This window comes from Diabrotica virgifera, chromosome 5 (assembly GCF_917563875.1).
Source record: "Diabrotica virgifera virgifera chromosome 5, PGI_DIABVI_V3a".
Classification (NCBI taxonomy): Eukaryota; Metazoa; Arthropoda; class Insecta; order Coleoptera; family Chrysomelidae; genus Diabrotica; species Diabrotica virgifera.
This window is the reverse complement of record NC_065447.1, coordinates 40,370,318-40,393,456: the sequence shown is the minus strand read 5'-3', so window position 1 is coordinate 40,393,456 and position 23,139 is coordinate 40,370,318. Positions and strand designations below refer to the sequence as shown.

Genomic DNA, 23,139 nt, shown 5'->3' with positions numbered 1-23,139 from the left:
TTATAAAAATTGAAGAAAAATCTTCTGTGTAAAAGGTATATTTATTTTAAAAATCCCAATAAAGGGCTAAAATACAAAACAGAACTTCGCTCTAAAGAGAGCATCATCAGTGTTATTTGCCTAAAATAAGTATAACCATGATTAGTGAAGACAAAGGTAAAAATTTTTAAAGTTGACCAAGATAAAAAAATTAGGTTACACTCACAAGCTCTTAATGCTAAGCCACCAAAAATATATGGGTTAAACCCTTAAAATGTCGACTAAAATTCTTACATTGAAATATTATATAGGGTGAGGCAGATAACTGGCCTATTAGAAATATCTCGAGAACTAAAGGCAACAAAATCATGAAAATTGGAATGAAGGGGTTTCGAAGGATGATCTATTAAATGAGAATATTTTCATCTCTTTGCAACTTCCGGTTATACCGGAAGTTGCTTGTAACTTCGTTTTTTAATGGGACACCCTGTATATTTTTACATTTTTGGATTCTCTTCGATATCTTCTTTGTTAAGATATGAGGTTTTGTAATATTATACAGAGTATTTTAAAAGATAATTACGTTTTTTATTAATTTCGCAGCAATATTCACACCCTGTAGAATTGTAGTACTTTGACATCTAAAACTCTACTTACGTTTAAATGATTTTTAATATACTCTACTATTGTTAAGAATCATTAGTATACTTAAATTTTTAATTTTAGTATACAGGGTTGGTCGAAACTCGGAATGAGTATTTTCTGAGTTTTCTTAAATGGAACACCCTGTATTTTTGTATTGTAATAAAATGATATTTTATAGTACTTTTTTATTTCCTAAGCATTCCCTATACTTAACTACTTTAATTTGTGAGTTATTGGTGATTCAAGCTAAACATTAATTGCACCAAAAAATACGTAAAATTTTATTAGGTTGGCCGTGAAAATACTCAAGCCCAAATAATTTTTCAGAAATAAATACAGATTAATCCAGACTGGTCCTTAAAATTACCAATAATGCTTTAACTATCAAAATACCTACGTAGTTAAGATTGTTGGTGCGATTAACAATTAAGCACAAATTAAAGCAGTTAGGTGTAGGGAAAGCTTAAGAAATAAAAAAGTACCATAAAATATAATTTCATTACAATACTAAAATACAGGGTGTTCCATTTAAGAAAACTCAGAAAATACTCATTCCGAGCTTCGACCAACCCTGTATATTAAAATTAAAAATTTAGCTATACTAATGATTCTTAACAATAGTAGAGTATATTAAAAATCATTTGAACGTAAGTAGAGTTTTAGATGTCAAACTACTACAATTCTACAGAGTATTAATTTTGCTACGAAATTAATAAAAAAAACGTAAGTATCTTTTAAAATACCCTGTATAATATTACAAAAGCTCATATTTTAAGAAAGAAGACATCGAAGAGAATCCAAAAATGTAAAAATATACAGGGTGTCTCATTTAAAAAAACGAAGTAATAAGCAACTTCCGGTATAACCGGAAGTTGGAAAGAGAAGAAAATATTTTCATTTAATAGATCATCCTTCAATACCCCTTTATTCCAATTTTCATGATTCTGTTGCCTTTAGTTCTCGAGATATTTCTAATAGGCCCTTTATTTGCCTCACCCTGTATACTAAATAAAGATACCCTAAGGCATTATGTGACTATTCAGCGAAGCACGTAGGTGGTTGAGTCGAAATCTATGTCTTCACAAAGAGAAAGATGAAAGCCAAATAAATTACAGGTGTAAAAGCATTTCTGACTGATGACAGTACGGGACAGACAGTGCAACTTGAAGTTCTTGAAGTTTTGTGAATTGATATATAGTTAGGTACACTATCCACTAGTTTTAAAAAATTATTTGTGGTAAAATTCAATAATAAACAACAAACATCGTGTGCTGGGATTATAAGTATTCCATATTAAGCTAACATGAATCATATAAGGAGTGAAAGTAAAGGTATTTAAAACTAATTGTCTTATTATTATATAAATTTAAAACTAATTTTTTACCTTTGTCTTCACTAATCATGGTTATACTTAATTTAGGCAAAGAACACAGATGATGCTCTCTTTACAGCGAAAACGTTTTGTTTTGTAATTGTAGCCCTTTATTGGGGTTTTTAAAATAAATATACCTTTTACACAGAAGATTTTTCTTTTTTGTAATTAATGGTATACAGCCAGCTACAGGAAATTTTCCCTTGTGGAGTTGCTCTTATCTTTGTTGTCTTCCACAAATCATTTAATACAGTGGAAACAGTCTCTATCTTAAAAGCACTATAAGAATGCGAAATAGACACAGGTATGCGAATATTATTCAAAATATTTATGAAATTGCGACAACAAATCTTAACCTTTATTGCATGACTGAGAAGATATAAATTGGTAGAGAGGTGCGACAAGGTCCCCAAAACTATTTATAACAGTCATGGAGTACGCATAACGACTGGAGTGGGAATCAAAGGGTATTAGCATCGATGGAAAGATATTAAATCATCTCCGATATGCCGATGACATTGTTCTCATAACAGACGACTTAGGAGAAGCTACAATTATGCTACAACGACTACAGCAAGTAACACAGAGAGTAGGTTTAAAGAAAAATTATGGAAAAACAAAAATGATGACCAATCCCGTCCCCAATGCGCTGATAGAAATCGAGAAATCTCCCATAATACTTTTGGAAAAATATGTGTATTTGGGTCACGAAATAAGGTTAACTCGAGATATCTAATCATCCGAACTACTCGGAAGAATAAGTTTAGGGTTGGGCTACATTTGCAAAAATGAGAGACGTGTTTAAAATAAGTATACCTATCTAATTACCAGTGCGTTCTACCAGTCCTCACATATATGGAGAAGAAACATTACCTCTCATAAAAACATCACTTGAAAAATTGAGAAAATACAACGATATATCGAAGGAACAATGCTTGGAATAAGCTTAAAAATAGATTAATAAACGAGAAACTTCGAAGACAAACTGAAGTGGAAGATATTATCGCAAGTATTGCAAGACAAAAATGGAGATGGGTGGGACATGTTGCAAGAATGGAAGACGACACATAGACCACGGGCAGACAGAACAGTCGCTGTGTAAATGTTGAGTATTTTAGCTTTAGCGCCTCCATCTATGATTTCACCAATCTTCTTGGTCTTTATTTGCCATCTCCTCTAAGAAGGTCGACAACCATCATGGCACTTCGCACTTTTGATACCACTGCTCTAAAGAGATCATCAGGAGTGCAGTTAAATTAGGCTCTCAAATTGTTTAACCATTTCACCAATGCAAACCACCAAAGTTTCAACCTAGAACACAGTTGTATATTTACCTAGGCTGTAAGATTTATTAATATTGCATGTTTGACCAAATACTTCTGATCCACTACCATCGCAGTTTTAGATCCATCAGTGAACCATATTAAGTCCCCATTAATATTTTCAATGTTTGAGACTTTTTCTTCTCTAGATGGTATAAGTGTGTTAACCTTCTGAGTAAAGAATATTTCTGGTGTCATCATATAATATATTACGTCATTAACATTATATAATATACTTACATATCATGTATGTAAGTTTATCATAAAGATAAATTCCTCAAGTATAGGCCCAGTTATGTTTGTATGGCTATTCAATACATAATTCAGCCTCCAAGTATTGTTTTCTTTGAGTTTCATGATGGCCATAAAGGCTACCGCTAAAGTCCATAATTCCAGATGAGGGAGGCCTGTAATAGCCTCCAACGAAGACATTCCTCTATAGACCAGGGCGCATCTGTAAAAATATTAGTACATTTGGACGTTGTGAGGTGACTCACATTTTTTGCGGAAATTGCTTGAAAATAACTCAAATAATAATATTTGAGTTATCTTTCCTCTCAAAAAGGTCCGGTACATTGTTTAAATAATCAAAATGTCAAAAAATTAAGGAAAAATTCTATTATTTTCTTCGTTTTTTGATTAAAGCTTTAAAAGTGTTCATTTCCGAGAAAAGTTGTCATGACATAAAAGTTGCGTAATTAAATTTGCTACAATATAGAGTTGGTTAAAAATTTAAAAAATAGTCACCCTTGTTGCAAAATAGCAATAATGGCAAAAAAACCATACAAAAACAAGTATTCGCATTTTACGGTTTTCAACCATTTATGCTACACGTAGGACCTTCATATTTCAACCAAAAAAACTTTATGATAAAATGAAACACTAATTTCATTATGATCGGTTCAACAGATTTTGCAAAATAAATTTTGAAATCCAGCTTTCGCAAAAAAATTCATTTTTTCAAAATGTTACAGGACTGAAAATAAAGCAGATAACAAGTTGAAATTTTTTTTGGCTATAGAAGTGTACTGTACCTTTCACTTGAAATTTGTAAAATTAAAGTGGATTAACTACAACGGCGTCAGGAATTTTTTTAAATAAATATTAATTATTGGTGCTACGCGCAGGACAGCGTATAGTTTGCTCTGATTGGGCATTCCAATGACCTTTGATAATTATTGATACATTTTAATTTTTATCACATTTCGATATAAATAAATAAATTTGTTTATTGCAAAATAAAAACACGTACTCTATCCTTTGAAATAACACTTTTTTTCGCAAAAATTTTCTTTGTTCATAATATGAAAATAAAATGAATATTTTAACTTAGAAAATAAACGTTTATTAATTTTTAAACATATGCAATTGTTTAAACAATATTTCACAAACAATAATAAAATTAGTTTAATTTTTGTGGAATTTAAATATTAAAATACAACAAAATATAGAGTAAGAAAATAATATATTAGATAAAGATTGGAAGAAATTTTGGTGAAAATTCCACACCTGTAATTTTGAACCAATCAAAATACGTTATTTTGACAGATCACCATGGCAACGGAGGTATTTTATCGGAAATTTTTTGCTCGTGGGGTACCCAACAGCGAATTATAGTGGAAATTTTTTGACGTTTACAATAACAGAACATTTTTGACAGACTGGTTTTTATTTGTTCACATAATTTAGTTTTGATTCATTTTCTATCACTTGTAGTTACTCAAAACTTATGTAAAATTGAAGAATATACTATTTTCTATCTTGAAATGGTATTCCCATGCAACTACAATGAGTAGAAATTACGAATTTGAAAGCCTAAATAATTGCTGACAAAGCTATGGCGCGCTATTAATCTGTTCATGCAGCTTTGGATTTTCAAATGCAAATTTGGTGTGGAATTTTCTTACCGAATACCACGCGAAGTCAAATTAATATCCGGAAATTTTTTTTGATCATGAATATTTTAGAAAATTTCCCTCGTCTGCGACTCGGGAAATTTTCAAATTATTCATGGTCTCAAAAAAATTTCCGGAAATAATTTGACCTCTAGTGGTATTACTAGTGAAAATCAACTTGTGTGAATCGAACACCGCTGTCCTGCGCGTAGTACCAAAAATTAATGTTTATTTAAAAAATTTCCTGACGCCGTGATAATTAATCGATTTTAATTTTGCGAATTGCAAATGCAAGGTACAGTACACTTCTATAAGCAAAAAGAATTCAACTTGCTATCTGCTTTATTTTCAGTTCTGCAACATTTAAAAAAAATGATTTTTTTTGCGAAAGCTGGATTACTAAATTTATTTTGCAAAATCTATTGAACCGATCTTAATGAAATTTACAGTGTTGTTTTACTATATCCTTAAGTTTTTATAAGTAAAATATGAAGGTCCTAAGTGTAGCATAAATGGTTTAAAAACGTAAAATGCGAATACTTGTTTTTGTATGGTTTTTTTCGTAATTATTGCTGTTTTCAACAAGGGTGACAATTTTTTTAATTTTTAGCCAATTCAGTATCGTAGGAAATTTAATTACGCAACTTTTATGTCAGTACAACTTATCTCAAATCACAAGATACAACCTATCTTATAACAGGAATGAATAGTTTTAAAGTTATAATCAAAAAACCAATAAAAAAATCGAATTCTTCCTTCATATTTTGACATTTTGAATATTTAAACAATGTTCCGGACCATTTTGAGTGGGAGGATAACTTAAATATTATTATTTGAGTTATTTTCAAGAAATTTCTGCAAAAAAATTTGAGTCACCTCTCAACGTCCATCTCAAAACAGATGAGCCCTGGACTACTATTATTCAAGGCTTCTGTTATATCTGGAAGCACTTGTCTTTGTAGGGTTTGTAGGGAGGTCGCACAAGATAGCAAAGCCGTTTTCTTTCACCAAGTACTGAACCTTAAGCAACTGTCGTGTTAGCAATATTATTCAATCAACACGTGTCGTTAATGTTTACACCGTCATTTACACTGGTGCCGCCCAAAATTCCGACAGCCAAAATCCCGACGCGACGGCCAAAACACTGACACGCCAGAATCCCGACAGGCCAAAATCCCGACATCCCTCCCAACAATCCTCGCATAAGCAAAAATCCCGACCACTACATTTTGAATATTTATTGTTTCCTTTTCAAATGCAATACCAAATCATATTATAGAGTATTGAAATTGAAAAATTAATTAGTAGGTGTGTTGCTGGAATTAATTGAAATGAATGTAATAAAACGAACGGTAAATATTTATTTTATTGTTGTACAAAAATGTGTTTCGCTTTGGTCTCGGAAGAAAAGGTCGATATTAGCGACAACCAGGGGTGTGACCCGATGTGTTTGTCTGCCGAGTTGTTACTAAAGAAAAAAACCACAAACGATAAATGTTTGTGTTCCTTTTCCTCTGACCAGATGTCAATAAATCACTAGGTCTGGAGTATACTTTTGCAGTTTTAAGAAAACAATCTCGAATGCATTAAGTGAGTTGTTGACATAATGGTCTGATATGGTAACTAATTTATGTGGGTGAGAAAACAGATGGTGACAGGGTAAAGCCATGTCTCTCTAACATTTGTATTTGAATGTGCATTTCGAATGACTAACGTTGTTTCGTTTTTGAGAAAAAATATTAAAATTAAAATTAGCAAAAATAGTAATTAAAGCGTAACGCTATAGTTGTAAGTGCATGATAATATATATTATATGAAAGTAAACTTGAATTCAGGATTTGATTATACATATATTATTGGACTATATTGGCGAAAAAAATAATTTAATTCATGTACCCATGTTAGAAATTTTATTTAGAAAATTAGTTCATATTAAATGGCAAATACTTTTGTTTAGCAACAAAAAATAAAAAACAGATGGCCATAAACAAAAAACCAGAAATAAAAGTAATTATAGGTTAAAAAGAAATTTATCAAACCTGTCGGGATTCTGGCTGTCGGGATTTTGGGGTAGACCCTATTTAGTCGGTCTTAATTTGCTCGATTATTTTATCAATAATTATCAACTCAAGTGTTGTCCGTCTTCTACTATACGTACATGTGTGGTAGGAAATTGTCCTTCATTGAAATATAGACCATATGGGTACGTCTTGCCACTCTCTAGTATTTTCAGAATAATTAACAAATAATATTGATGAAACTTTATGGTATTTTACTACTACTACTATCGGTTTACAGCGTTCTCCGACGCCTTCCGACTCCTGACCGCCATTCTTCTCTGTTTAGCCATAGACCTGGAGGGATTTCTCTTTCCTCTAGTCCTTTTTCAATTTCCTCCCTCCAGCTTCTTCTCTGCCTTCCTTTTTTACTTGTCCCTTGTAGTGTCCATGCCAAAATCTCTTTAGGGAGATTCTGTGCATAGCCGTACCATACTTATAAATATGGTACGACCATACATGGTATTTTACATTTATGTTATTTATTTTCAGTTCAATTCAGTACTTTTTCAGATTACTACTTGTTTTAGTGGGGCTAGCGTTATCCTAACAGCACAAAATCTTCCAGTACTACTCCGAATGCCACGAAAGGTGCGAGCATTATACGGAATCTGTTATAAAGTAGTTAATGATGACAATATGCATGTAGACTCAGGTAGTACTGTTTTACATCAAGCTGCAGAATTGCCTACAACGGATATAGCAAAACTAATTTTAGATAAAGGTGCTGATATTAATGCACAAAATTCTAGAGGAAAAACTGCTCTACATATTGCCGTAGAAAATTCTCAAAGGGATATGGTCAAATTCCTGATTTTAAATGGGGCCAATATTAACAAAAAAGATAACCATGGAAAAGCCCCTTTAGGAAATAGTTTGGATTTATTAGATTTTAGTTTCGATAAACAAATATGGATTAAATACATTGTTTTATGGCAAAAGCGCCAGGAGTATCTATTTATGAAAAGTAAGTACATAAATACAGCAATTATTACGTCTATAGTCGATTGTGGATTAAAAATTTTTTTCTACAACCGTGTTAAAAATGCAATTTTTAGCACTCCATACGAGCGTTAAAAATGCTACTTTAAGGCACTAGTGCTTTAAAATTTTTAAGGCACTGCAGTTTGTATTGGCCGTATAGGCAATTTTGATGTAATGTCAAAAAAATATAAAAATGGAATGTCAGTCAAGTGCAAGTAAAAGTTTTTGTAGATATTGTCCTGTAATTACGTTTGTAGAAGAAATATTGTATGATATGCATGTTAAAAAATATATTTTTAAGGCACTCATGTGAATTGCAGAGCCCGCTTCGCTCATTCTGCAAACTTTCACATGCGTGCCTTAAACGTGTACTTTTAACACTTGTATCATAAATAACTCTTAATCCACATTTAATTTTAATGAGGTGTCACGAGGAAAATGGTCCAATAGGTTTTTCAATTAAATATCTTCTAATAGTTTTTTATGATATAAGTTTTAAAAGTTAAAAGTTAAAAGCGTTTAAGGCACGCATGTGAAAGTTTGCAGAATGAGCGAAAGCGAGTTCTGCAATTCACATGAGAATTTTTAAAAATAAAAGGTGCAGAATTGCAAAGTTAAATCGCAAAAATTAAATGAAAAAATTAAAAATTTATCAATTTGATCACGTCTACGTTAAACTATAGAGTCCAAAAAAGTGTTATGGGGAGGTTTAGATCTAGACATGATATAGAAAAAAAAAATGGTAAAACTTTTAGTTTTAAGAAAAACGTTGTTTTTGTAAATTAATTTTTGTAAAAAAGTTAATTTTTTTAATATATGCAAAAACTTTGCCAAACTTTTTATGCATAGTCAAATTTGATTTTTTAATAAAAAATTAAGTAATCGTGTGGGGAAAAAATAAATAAGCCATTTTAATTGGCTATTTGTCTAATTTGTAAAATTGATATTAGAGTTTTCAAAAAGCGTATACAGGGTGAAATTTTTTCTAAGACCCAAACGAACTATGTAATTTTTTAAATACGGGCCTGACTTTTTTCTAGTTTGAATAAATCAGTTGATTGGGTGGTAACATAAATTAAATATTTGGTAAAAAAATAATTTTTGTAATAAAAGTTAATTTTTTTTAAATCTATGGTTCACTTTACCAATATTAATTATTCATAGTCAAATTTGATTTATTTATAAAAAATGAAGTAATCCTGTGGGGAAAAAATAAATATGCCATTTTAATTGCCTATTTGTTTAATTTGTAAAAGTCATATTAGAGTTTTCAAAAAGCGTATAAAGGGTGAAAATTTTTCTAAGACCAAAACGAACTTATTTTTTAAATCCGGGCCTGATTTTTTTCTAGTTTGAATAAATCGGTTGATTGGGTGGTGATATAAATTACATTTTTGTTAAAAAAATTAATTTTTGTAATAAAAGTTAATTTTTTTAAATCTATGGTTCACTTTACCAAACTTATTTTCCATAGTCAAATTTGATTTTTTTATAAAAAATTAAGTAATCGTGTGCGGAAAAAAATAAATATGCCATTTTAATTGCCTATTTGTCTAATTTGTAAAATTCATATTAAAGTTTTTAAAAAGCATATACAGGGTGAAATTTTTTCTAAGACCCAAACGAACTAATTTTTTTAAAGCTGGACCTGATTTCTTTCTAGTTTGAATAAATTAGTTGATTAGGTGGTAATAGTGTAACGATTGATCAAAATAAGAGACACATCGATCTGACGGTTCAAAAATTATGACGAATAAAAATTTCTGTCAAAATGTGAAACTCGCCCTGTATATTATTAAATAATGGAAGCAGACACTTTTTAATGGTCATTTGTTATTCCCCATAGGGGCCTCTATACGAGGTAGGATTATGTACAGTTCCTCATGACTCACCCTGTATGTATTGAAAATACGTAGTGGTGATTTTTATTTGCGATTTTAGTCGTTGGTGTACGAATACACTGGCGCCCGTAGTTAAAGGGTAGCTAATATATTTTTCTGAGAGTAAAGAAACAATAATTATAATTTTTCTTTCCTTTCTGAGTGATAATTTTTTTTGGTAATTATCAATTTCTTTACTTTGAATATGCTGACGTCCCCCATGTAGAGTTGTAAGAGAACCTAGATCAGAAACGGTGCTTTAATTTTTAAGCCAATATGTATATGTATTAATTCTCTCGTATATTTTTTAGGTTCTCTAATAGATTCTAGAATGCAAACCTGGTGGGACCATTGTGAAGATACTGTTAATAAAATGAAAGATTTTTCATTTGAGAAAAGTAATATATCCTTATACACAATCCTCAGAAACATCTTTAACGATCACCAAGTTGCAGAATACATGCAAACTAAATTAATAAACCTATCCTCCCCGGATTGGATCTGCATTGATATATATTGTAAAAGGTTTCCAAAGTATAAAGAGGTTATAAAGATAATTCCACATAAGTTGAAGGCTGCTGAACAAAGAAATTCGTTATTAGATAAACTTCTTTCGGAATTTAATGGAATTATGCATCAATTACCCCCAGAAATACTTCTTGAAATTTGTAGTTACCTAAATAACTACGATTTTAAAAATTTCGTGCTAGCTTTCTCTGAAGCCAGTTGACAAAATTGGTTGATATGGCCATTATAGATATATTTTATTACATTAGAAAAATAAAGACAAGCTAGTTTGGTCTAGGCATAGGTCCTGAATGCGATAGGATGAACTAGTTACGCGATAGGATAAACTTACGAACTTACCCTAGGCTAAACTAATGTATCCTGATATTAATACGGACACGGCAGCATAAACTAGTACGTCCTAGCATGGGCGTCCGCAGGATCAAAACTAGGGGAGGGCAGATTTGAGAAATAAAAAAATTGGTTAGATAAGCAATAATAAATATAGACGTAAATTGAGAGTCTTCAAAGAGGGGAGAGGGTGAAGGGGTTTCCTAAGAAAAGCTTTGAAAATAACGTTTTTGGAGCCAAAATTATAACTCAATGACTTCATACAAAAATGAAGCAAACTAAATATAATTTAAAAATTTTTTTAATGATTTTTACAAAAACGTGATACAAATTTAACAAGTTTATTTCCTTCTGGATAAGTCTTCGATTTGTGAAGCAAGATAAATTGTCTGTTCCTAAACACTATTATTTAAACAACAATTTACGCGGGTCAATTGTAAATTCTTGTAAAACTGTCTCTACAAACTCTTTCTTTTTTGGTAATATTTGTTTTCGATGAATGCTCATTAGAGCTAACCCATTAAAGCGATCTTCGACCATTGTACTCCGCAGCCATGTTTTTATACTTTGAAGACTGCTGAACGACCTCTCAACTGTACACGTAGTGCAAGGAAATGTTACGAGAATTTCCAGCAAAATTTTTGTTAACGGATAAAAAGTAGTGGACGCTCGAACCAGTTCCAAAATTTCAAGGGTGTTGAAGATGTCTAACTCATTGCGTTTTTTATTCCAATGTTCTACCCGTACTTCTAGCTCTGCATCTATTCCATTTCTTTCATAGTGGTTTAAGGATTGTCTCAGTTGTTCTAATTTAAGGCCGTTTAAATCAATTTTTGATAAATGCTTGGGATGCAGAAGAGTCAGAGCGAAGTCTGGCGTATTTTCTTCGGAAAACCGTGTCTCTAGAGAAGATATGAAAGAATCATGGATCGCCTCCAGTATTTACTAGGCGTATCAGCTGGTTGATTGCTTCTATGCTGTTGCTTGTCTACAGTTCTAGGGGTAGATAATTCCAAACCGCATTCTTCGGCTATCTTATTGGCTTCATGCAATGAAGTGTTTGTTACGTTCTCTGCGTTCTGTCTGTGTTTTTTAAAAATATCCATGATTTGACGAATATATTCCGCTACCTTTAAAACATTAGTTTGCGCAGATTGTACGCGGTTGACTATAGGCTCTAGGTATTCAGAATATTTTGCAATCACAATGACAGCGACGATAAATCCTGACTTGCATGCCACAGAATACAACTGATAAGATGTTTTTCTAGTGACCAATTTCCTTCAACGGATAGGGATTGCAAGGCCTGTACAATTTCAATGAAATTTTTTCGAAAAACCCTAATTACTTTGTATTTCTCGAACCACCGCGTTTCGCAGAGGCTAGGGATATTTGCTATCGTATTCCTTCTTAATACTGATTCACGGAAGAAATTGTTTGTATAATTAATAGTTGCAATAGTATTTCCAACTTCATTTAAGCTATTTAAATCGTTCACAACTAAATTTAAGCTGTGTGACGCACAGTGAAAAAAAAGATTCGAATAGAAAGAAAATACGAATTCAGGGGTGGTTGCAGTTGCTTGCAGATTTAAAAAAATATTAGGTAAATAAAATAATAGCAGATTTCAAATTTTCATTAAAGTTTTGTTAAGTTTATGTGGTTTTTTCATCCCAGCTAGAATATAGAAACAGAGTGGTTGCATTCAAAATCAAGATTAAGTTACAAATTCGTATTTTTCTATATTGCTTATTCAACAATATTACACTCGCCTCGTCCTCTCTAGGGGGGGGCAGCTGCCCCCCTCTGCCCCTCCCTGTGGACGCCCATGCGTCCTAGTATAAACATTATATCTAGTGATCAAAAATTATTGTCATCATAGTGGGCTCTGAAGAACAGAGATATCTAAACAGTGCATGTCTACGATTAATTCAGATATAATTCAGTTTATGTCAATTTTGACTTTTCAAGTTTTAGTATAGAAAATGATTATTAACAAGCTGAAAATGCGAGCATTATCATAACGAAAACTTTGTATATTTACGTATTTTAATTCCTAATAATATGGAAAATTTCTATTATGAAAAGTAGTTTAGTAATAAATTAATAATTATGTTTTAATGTGCAATTATATCATTCTAATTTAAATGTTATGAACTATAACGGTAGTTTACTCTTGATCGAAATTCATATTTTTTATATACCTCGTATAAAATTAATAAAATTTTATATACGATGGTTGCATCATAAATCTTAGAACATGAAGAGCTTTTCATGAAGAATAACTTTTCTTCGTCAAATTAAAAAAAAAGAGTTATAAATGAAAATGTTGTTGGTATCCATAATTTGAGAAAAATCTTCAAATATTTTTTTTCCATTAGAAGGATGTAATTGCACATATCAGACCATAATTTTTTATACCAAACAATATTATTTCATATACTGTCGGTTCGCTAAACTCAGACAATACTGGCTAGTGCTTTTAGTCAATAATTTTGCCAATTCGACAAAAAAATAATTTATAAATAGTTTACATTTACTAAATAATTAGTAAGTAATTTTCCCAATTTCGGCAAAATTCCCAAAAAACAAAAAATTACCTACTAAAATCACTAGCGTTGTGTCGAGTTTAGCGAACCGACTAGGTATATTTTAATTTCATAGCAAATGGAACAGTCCATTTATCATAAAGAGGAGGCCGTATACTAGTATAAACCTTTTTAAAACTGTTAATAAATGATTGCTTTTAAAATATTTTACTCAAATTGTATTTTTAAACACCTTTATTTTATATAATAATTAAATTCACTATCAAATGTCATTGATGTTTTATTAATACTTAATTTAACATTTAGTTTGACATTCTCGAAGTGTCAAACTCAAATGTAAATAACCTATGCTTTGCTTAACAAATCGAGATTTAAAAACTAGCCTACTTAATAGCAACGATTTCAGCTGGACGTGTAGTGTGCAGAGATATGTAAAGAGAATAGATCTGGCTAGGGATATGCCACTCAATGCATCGGGGTGTAACGCCGATATCAAGTACGGTGGTCTAGCTATCTTTGTCTGTCGTGCGAGTGTGAGCGTATCTACCAAGAGGTGGAAGTAATGGAACAACAGTTACACAGAGGCGGCAGCCATCATATGCTAGAGAGAGAAAGTTAAGCGCCGGTAGAGAGAGATAGATAGACCACCGACCCAACTGCTCCGCGTTAGACTATTTTTCCGAGTTGGCCAAATCTAGGTGTATAAGATCTTTGGTAGTGTGTCGGTAGAAAATAAACCGTTTGTGACGTCACATTTAAGATTTTGATGTCGATTATCTCGAAGACGGTTAGAAATATCGAAATGCCATTTTCAGACTTGGATTCAGAAGAAAAAAACTACATAAGAATCCATCAATAAATCTGATCTGAATATTGCAGGAGCGGCAACGCAATAACACACACACTTTTGCGAATTTATAAACGAAATGTTTTCGTTGAAAATTGTTTTCACGGATGAACAAAAGCGATCTATGCTTGAAATGTATTATAAATAAATAAGGCTTTTAATTATTATGTTAATAAAGTAACCAATATTTTTTTCATTTGGCGAAAAATTTAATTATTGATGGAGTATAGTGAAGTGTTTTTTATCGTCAACAATAGATGGAAGAGTCCATTTATTATTAGGTACTCCCGTTAAAGGGGTGGCCGTGTACTCGTACAAACCTTTTTAAAGTTGTTAATAAATTATTGCTTTCAAAATATACTCAAATTGTATTTTTAAACATCTTGTTTATTTTATAAACTAACTAAAATATAACAATAGTTTGACATTGACCGAATGTCAAACTTCAAACGTAAATAACCTACGCTTTGCTTAACAAATTCAGATTAAAACAAGAAATAGGCAATAATTTGCTTGGATAACTTTGGTGAAAAATAATTGTGGATCGCTCGATTAGGATACGTACAAAGTCAAAATAAGTAGATAAACTGAGGCATGCATAGCTTCACTGAAGAGGCATGAGGATGCTGAAATCTGAAATAGCTATATGGAGATGGTGGTCCAACTCTGAATCGAATATAAACAAAAATCTGCATTTATCTGATTAAAATATGTTAAAAACCTTGTTCTGATCTAAATGAAGCTCTCGTAGCTGCAACCCTTAACGATATTTTAGAGCCTTGGTTTACATCTGCTACCTCTAAAAAATTTTGGCATTTTTGCTTCCTCTAATAAAAAACAAATTGGCTTTGTTAAATGGAGCTGCAACAAAAACTGTTCCACAAACAGATGTAAGTGTAAGAAGATAATGATGCTCCAAAACTATAAGTGGCACTAAAGCACTTCGTCATCCTCATCATCATTTAGCCTATACTTGTCCACTGCTAGACGTAGGCCTCCCGTAGTTCACCCCCCAAATTCCTATCCTGAGCCGCTTGCATCCAATTTTGGTATATTCGCTTCATCTGTCCATTTTGTTGGTGGTCGTCATATGCTTCGAAAAGCGTCCCGTCTGGGTCTCCACTCGACGTCCTTCGTTCGCGCGATATGTCCTGCCCAGTTACATTTTAAGGTCGATATGCTTTTGATTGCGTCGGTTACTCCTGATCTACGGCGTAATTCTGTGTTGGTTATTCGGTCTCTTAGGGTTAATCCCATCAAGGACCTATTCCATTACCGTCTGTGTTGTTCGAATTTTGTTTGCGGACATCTTAGTGAGCCTTTAGTATTTCCGCACCTAAGTTAAAACTGGTAGCACAAATTGATCAAATACCTTTCTCTTTAAACATATGGAAAGAACTGATTTAAAAACGTCTCTAAGCTTTCCATAGGCCGCCCAAGTCAACCCAAAGTACTCCACGGAAAATTAATTATATTTTTTATAATATCATTGTTTGTATTACCAATGGTCTATGAGTTTTATCGAGTCCTTTTCGTTTTAATAAAAATAATTATTTTCTAATTACAGAGTATTTTATATAGTTTATCTATTTATTTTGTCGTTATAGGTATACTATAATAAGGTTTATACTAGGCCTATTAATTTATCCTGCGGTGCACGTATTATTACTATCAGGATAAAACTAGTTTGGCCTGGGCTGAACTAGTTTATCTTATCGCGTTCAGGACAAATTAGTTTGGTCTATGCCAAACTAGTTTGTCCTACAATCGGGTTTGGCCGGTATTGTAACATATATTTTTAATAAAACAGTTAAAAATGTAAGGATATAATATGCATTTTATATAATATATATTTTCCCTTCATGAGATTAAATTTTTTAATCTTATGTATGTTTTGTAATATTTGTATTTTTTGTAATTTGCTATTATTGTTAAGACCTTTTTCTAAGAACTAGCTTTTTTGGATATTATTTTTAATTTTCTTCTTTTTGCTTTGTAAAAAATTTTTTATTGGGTACCTGTATTATTTAATTTAGTACCTATAAATATTTTGTTATTTGGGCCACATAAGCTCTGCTTTGGCTCGATATTATAATAACCATAATAGTAATAATTATATTATTATTATAATTTGTACCGAATATTATTAAGTACGAACCAAAAAGCTTTTTAGGCTAACAAGTGGCAGTTCGTAACCTTCCTGATATCATTTGTTTTAATAAAAATTGAACAGTTTATTTCTGAAACCCGTCAAGTGCAATAATATAAATGTCAGTTTGGTTTCTGAAATAAACGATAATTAATTTATATAAATTACCTTGTAAATAATCACTTATGCTGGATTTAATTGAGAACCTTAATCTTTTTTTATATAAGAGTATTATTGCAAATATATCCCCCCTTTTTTTAAATAAATACATTTTTCCGAAGTTCTTTTCGTATGACGTTATTTAATTGCTTGTTTTTTGCTTTATATAGGTAAGCAGATTAATATTTTTAAAAGCTTAGCTTAATTATTTTGATTTAATGTTTAATTCGAGTCTACCACTTCTTCTTCTTTAGGTGCCGAGTCTGTATTCTCTATCGGCTGCTGCGCGAAATAATTCTTCTACTGTGCAACCACACCATTGTCTAATATTACGCAGCCATGGAAGTTTCTTTCGACCAATCCATCTCTTTCCCTCCACTTTTCCTTGTATTATAAGTCGAAGCAGATGGTATTTAGGTCCTCTAATTATATGGCCGAAATATTCTGTTTTTCTCCTCTTTATGATGCTTATGAGCAGACGTTCTGAATTCAGCATTTGAAGAACATCTTCATTGGAAGTGTGCTAAACCCACGATATCTTTAGGATTCGTCGATAGACCACAATTCGAATGCTTATATTTTGTTTAGCATTGTGGTTTTTAACGTCCATGTCTCACAACCATACAATAGGATAGATCACACATAACATTTCAGCACCTTCTTTCGAATATTCATCGACAGGTTTCTGTTACATAAAACTGGTTTCCAGGTCATAAAAGCCTTCCGTGATATTTCGATCCTAGTTATTATCTCTTCATCAGAGCCACAATTTACATTTAACCAGCTGCCAAGGTACTTGAAATGATTTACCCGTTCTAACTCCTCTCCATCAAGAGAAAGCTGACCTTGATCTATATTAATCTTTCCAACTGCCATCCACTTTGTCTTTGAGATGTCGATTTTAAGGCCTCTCCGATAACTTGCTTCACTCACTAGATTTAATAGTGTCTAAATCTTGGTAGTCACTGTATCGTCAGCGTATCTAATATTGTTGATTAATTCTCCGCCTAGCCTTACTCCCTCTTGTCTGTCATCCAAAGCCTCCCTAAAGATTTCTTCAGAGTACAGATTAAAAAGGGTGGGTGATAAAACACAACCTTACACAACCCAACAGTACGACTGTTTCCAATTTGGATAGAGGCTACTTGATTGTAATATAAGTATTTCAGCAGTCTTATATCGTAGTGGTCAAGTCCTGCTGCCTGCAGGCAATCGAAAAGTGTATCATGTTGTACTCGGTCGAATGCCTTCTCGAAGTCGATGAAACAAACATAAACGTTTTTTCGGAATTCACAACTTTTTTGTAATAGAACGCGCATACAAAATAGTGCTTCTCTAGTTCCTAAACCATTTCTAAATCCAAATTGCTTATTACCCATTCTAGTTTCGCACAGAAGGAATACTCGGTTTTGTATAATACGTAAAAGTATCTTAAGTCTGTGACTCATCAAATTGATTAGTCTAAAATCGCTGCATTTGGTGGGCCTGCTTTTCTTTGGTAATGTTATAAACAGTGACTCCAACCAATCATCTGGTATTTTTCCTTCGTTGTAAATTTTGTTAAAGAAAGTAGTCAAGTAGGTAATGTTTTCCTCATCTAAAAGTTTAAGTAGCTCAACAGGGATTTGATCTGGTCCAGGTGCTTTATTGTTTTTGGCTTGTTGTATTGCTTTTATGACTTCTGACTTCAGTATACTGGGACCTCTGTCTAATTGGTTGTTACGGGTAGTATTTGGAGTATTTTTTCGAGAAGCATCGTCAAAAAGGTCACTGATGTGTCTCTCCCATTCTTTGCACTGTTGTTCGTAATCACAAATTTATCCGTCTGCGGTTTTAAGTACGTGAGCATTTTTCTGTTTTCTAATTTCGGAGGTACATTTAAGTTTCTTGTGGAGGTTGAAAATGTCATGCTTTTTTTGGAGGTCTTCTATTTCTTTACATGAATTCTCGAGCCAGGAATCTTTGGCCTGTTTAATTTTTCTTTTTATGAGTTTGTTGATTTCACGGTATACCACTAGATGCCATAAAAATGAGTGGCGTACACAACATTCCAGCTGCAAATGAGCTGATATGAATATTACGTGGCTCAAAAATGTATTTTTATATTGATGGAAAATAAAACTCTAGTTTTAATTTGAAAGATTTTTCCATATTGGCTAAATTTTAGGTAAAACATGCCACAAAATGGTAACTTTGGTACAGTTTGCAGTTGAAGCTCTTTTGTGGCGCGTTTTACTTCAAATTTAGCAAATATTATGGAAAATTCTTTCAAAATAAAACTAGAATTTTATTTTCCATTGAAATAAAAATACATTATCGCGCCACGTAATATTCATATCAGCTCTTTTGTAGCTGGAATATTCTGTGCGCCACTCATGTTTAACGCCTTAGCGGTTTTTTATTTCTGTATTAGTAATTTTTTTAACTTTTTTATAAATTTAATGTTTGAACTTGAATGTAAAGTTTCTCGATTACACGTTAATCGTTCTAAATTATCGCCATTATCGCTCAAATGATCTAGTAGTTAGGACACCAAACTTATGATAGGACAATTCAAGTTCGTATCCCAGCCATTCCAATACTTTTTTTTCAATGTGTGTCCATCGAGCGTAGGTATATTTTATATATTTTTTTATATATTATTGTTGTGTACCGTTGTGTACAAATCATTGAAAAGATAGAAAAACGCATAGGTAATTATGTAAATATTTTATAATTGTTTAATCTGAAACAACAAATAAATACACGTAATATTGTGTATCATTTTGTCAATCAAAGATAGAATAAAAATTTTATTATTTTTTTTAATATAACGCGGGCACATAAATTTGATACACCCTGCATATTGATTTGTAACTATTTATTATAAGTTAGTTTTTAAGCAGTGGGTTTATCCTTAATGAGTTTTTCCCTGAAGAATTAAATACATTAATAACTAAAGTGATATGAATAGACAATTTGTTTCGGGATGATAATTTTAAAACGGTTGCTTTGTTACGTGCGAGGCTAAAAGCCACAGGTAATTATTATATTTGGAAAAATAATGTAGAGAAAGTTGGATTTTTAAGTCTCTTTGTTTAAGCCCCAAGTAAATTTGTAGAACTCCCGAAAAGTAATTATCATGAGTAGAAGTAATTGTTTGTAAGGATGCATGGGTTTTTCGAATGAAAAAAGTGGAATGGAGATGAGAGAAGGTGGAATGTTCAGATAGTGTGGAAAAGGAGATTATTATGTGACCGGCATCGCAGAAGAGCAGTCAAAGTTTTCGTGAATAGTTCAGAGGCAAGTACCAGTGGTTGTTAGGTAGTGAAGAGTGTAACTGAAAAGTGGAACGAGAGACAGATAAAATTGAGAAGAAATACCTCTTTGATTCTGTAAAGTTGAAGGGAGAGAATGTTATTGTGAGAAAGAGAGGAGAGAATTTTGGAGTTTTTTTTTAACGAGTACTGGTCAAAAGAGGCCTGGCTCGTGTTTTAGAGAATTAGTTGCTGGTATGCTGCTGGATTGATGCTGAGAATGGAGAGGGTTTTGATGGGTAGCCTAACATAATCAACAAGGAAGAGCTGTTTGGGTCAAGAGGAGACATCATTGTGTGTGAATCAAAAGGTCAGTCAATAATTTATGTGATAGATTTTCTTTATGTTCAAAATTTAATTTTTTTGAATAAAAGCATATGAACTAAGATTCTAATATTTCAAAAATTTAATAGGAACCTTTATCAATGTTTTTATCAATGTTATCAAGAACAAACCGATAAATATTTGTTCAATTAAAATTAATTTATGTGGTAAAAGTTTCATTGGGACAGTTATGCCCACAGGATTTAATTGGTAAATTTTCAGGGTATTACATTTTGATAATAAAAGATATTTTTATGTGCTTATTTATGGTATTTCTATTTATTTCCTTTTCCTATTTTATCCCGATAAGGATCAACTAAGAGATACTGAAACCACGGAAAAGGATAAGTATAACCTAAGATACTTTAGTTATTTTTTTTTTGTATGATAAAAAGGCACCCTGAGATTTTTCTTAATTTTTATGTATGATTTGCGACAATTGACTAATTAATTAAATAAATACTAATTAAAATTAAAGTAAGAGAAAGCAGATCATAACAGTATATTTAGAAAAAAAAAATAGTGCAACTTTTTATACATTTTATATATTATTGTACCTACATAATATTTTATATATTATAATTGTTGTATACCATTGTGTACAAATAATAGAAAAATTAGAAAAATTCATAGGTAATTATGTAATTAGGTTATAACTGTTTGATCTGAAACAGCAAATAAATATACGTAATATAAAAAAAATGTGTAACTGTTTTATATATCCATTTTCCTTACTAATTTGAGAGAAAAAATAATAATAACTTGAGAATGCTGAATAATTTATTATATACAGAATCTATTTGGTTCCTTACCATTCTCCCTTCTTGATCTGCAGGCGACTAATGGTGAAAGCAAATAATAAAAAACACCAGAAAAATCTGACCCCCTGTAGTCAAGAACTGACCTACTACTGAATTTTTCAAAAATATTTCGTAATTCCTGATAATACCTTTGTAAATGCGAGTGATAAAATATTGATAACATGATTTTGGATCAACTTTTTTTAATGCTTTTGATGAGCAAGCTCAATCAGATTTGATTTGCTTATAGATACTTCAAAAACGTGTATATAGTGTTTATAGCTCTCATCAAAATTATGTGTAATCTATAAATATTAAACATTTATTGCTTTTTCTCTAACCATACCTCGATTCCACAACCAATCAATCAACCTTGAAAAACCATTTAGATTCATCAACTATATTAAGAAGCATGTCTAATGCGAGCTGATATCCATAATATAATTTGACTTAATATTCGTAATAGTTTCATTGTGCTTTTGAATAAATATAATTAAGAGGTGGGTATCTAAATTAATACCGGAATAATTTACACAACTAAATGTCTTGTACAGATAGGTATTTGAAGGTACTAAAAGGTACATATGAGGGGTAACTGATTGGTGAAGTTACGTTTCACATTGTATCAAATAATATTCTGGAAACAAACTATCCGATATTGCTATGCTAAAAATAATATAAGGGGTCTTCTTCTTAACGTGCCCTATCAAGTCCCCTTGACGTTGGCGATTAACATGGCGAAACTTTCTCTGTCTCGAGCTATTCTAAATAGGTGTTCTGCTTTCTTTATTCCTGTCCCCTCCCGGATATTCTTCAACCAAGAGGCCTGCTTTCTACCAATTTCTCTGCGTCCTTCGATTTTACCCATCATAATAAGTTGAAGAATATTATACCGGTCTCCCCTTACTACGTGTCCAAAATAGGCCATCTTTCTATATTTGATGTTATCAAGCAGCTCGCAGGTAGCATGTGCTCTCTTAAGGACTGCCACATTTGTCAGCATAACCGTCCATGGTATTTTCAGAATACGTCTGTGAAGCCACATTTCAAAGGCCTCCAAACGGTTAATGGTGGATATTTTTAATGTCCATGCTTCGACACCATACAAGGGGACTGACCAAATGTAGCATTTAATCATGCGCTTTCGAAGTTGAAGTTGAATATAAGGGGTACGTAATATAAAAAGACACAAAAATTATAATAAATATTATAATAAAAAGTAGTAAACTTTGTATCTAGGGCTTTTCGTTGTTTTCCTCGTTTTGCGAGAGATGTCGCTAGATTGCGTCTTAAAAGTTGGAATCATTGTACGATGGTTTCCCTTAAACACAGGGTTGCTAATATTCGCTTCAGAGTTGTGACTGCGTAGCTTCACTGAAGATGCATGATTCTGAAATAGCTATATGGAGATGGTGGTCCAACTCTAAATCGAATATAAACAAAAACTGCCTTTATTATTCATCTTCACTCAGAATTGAGTATTTATAAACTGTCTTTCGGTCCTTTTCCTTGACGAAGAGAAGGTAAATGCGTGGCCACAGTGTCCTATTTGCTTTCTCCTATTTTCGTCGTCTCTTGTGTTTACAGTAGGAAAAATGAAAGAATACCCATGAACGAACATATAAAACACGCTGTATTTTTCTGTCACCGTGTCAGACAAAAAATTGGCCAGCGCAAGTACATGTAATAATTATTATTACATGTACTTGCGCTGGGCAATTTTCTTTGTGACACGGTTACAGGAAAATACAGCGTGTTTTATATGTTCGATCATGGGTATTCTTTCATTTTTCCGACTGTATATATTGTAAAAGCCAAAGATACAGGATGCAGCCAGAAAGCAGTTTATTAACGAAAAGTCTAGGATTTAAAATATTGTTTATAACATTTTTATTTCAATTATTCTAATTGTTTAAAAAGTAGTAAACTTTGTATCTAGGGCTAGAATGCGCTAGATTGCGTCTCAAAAGGTGGAATCATTGTATCGCGATGGTTTCCCTTAAATAGGCAGGGTTGTTAATAT

At 32.0% G+C, this 23,139-nt stretch overlaps 1 protein-coding gene across 1 annotated transcript in view; it reads left to right on the top strand.

The window, feature by feature from the left end:
- LOC126885351 (uncharacterized) overlaps positions 1 to 13,813 on the top strand; it is a 151,854-nt gene extending 138,041 nt beyond the window's left edge. Inside the window, exons 13-14 of the mRNA XM_050651908.1 lie at positions 7,801 to 8,237; positions 10,446 to 13,813. Coding sequence (XP_050507865.1) covers positions 7,801 to 8,237; positions 10,446 to 10,864 — 856 coding nt within the window. The 3' untranslated portion in view covers positions 10,865 to 13,813. The remainder of the gene's footprint in view (positions 1 to 7,800; positions 8,238 to 10,445) is intronic.
- Positions 13,814 to 23,139: the final 9,326 nt, after the last annotated feature.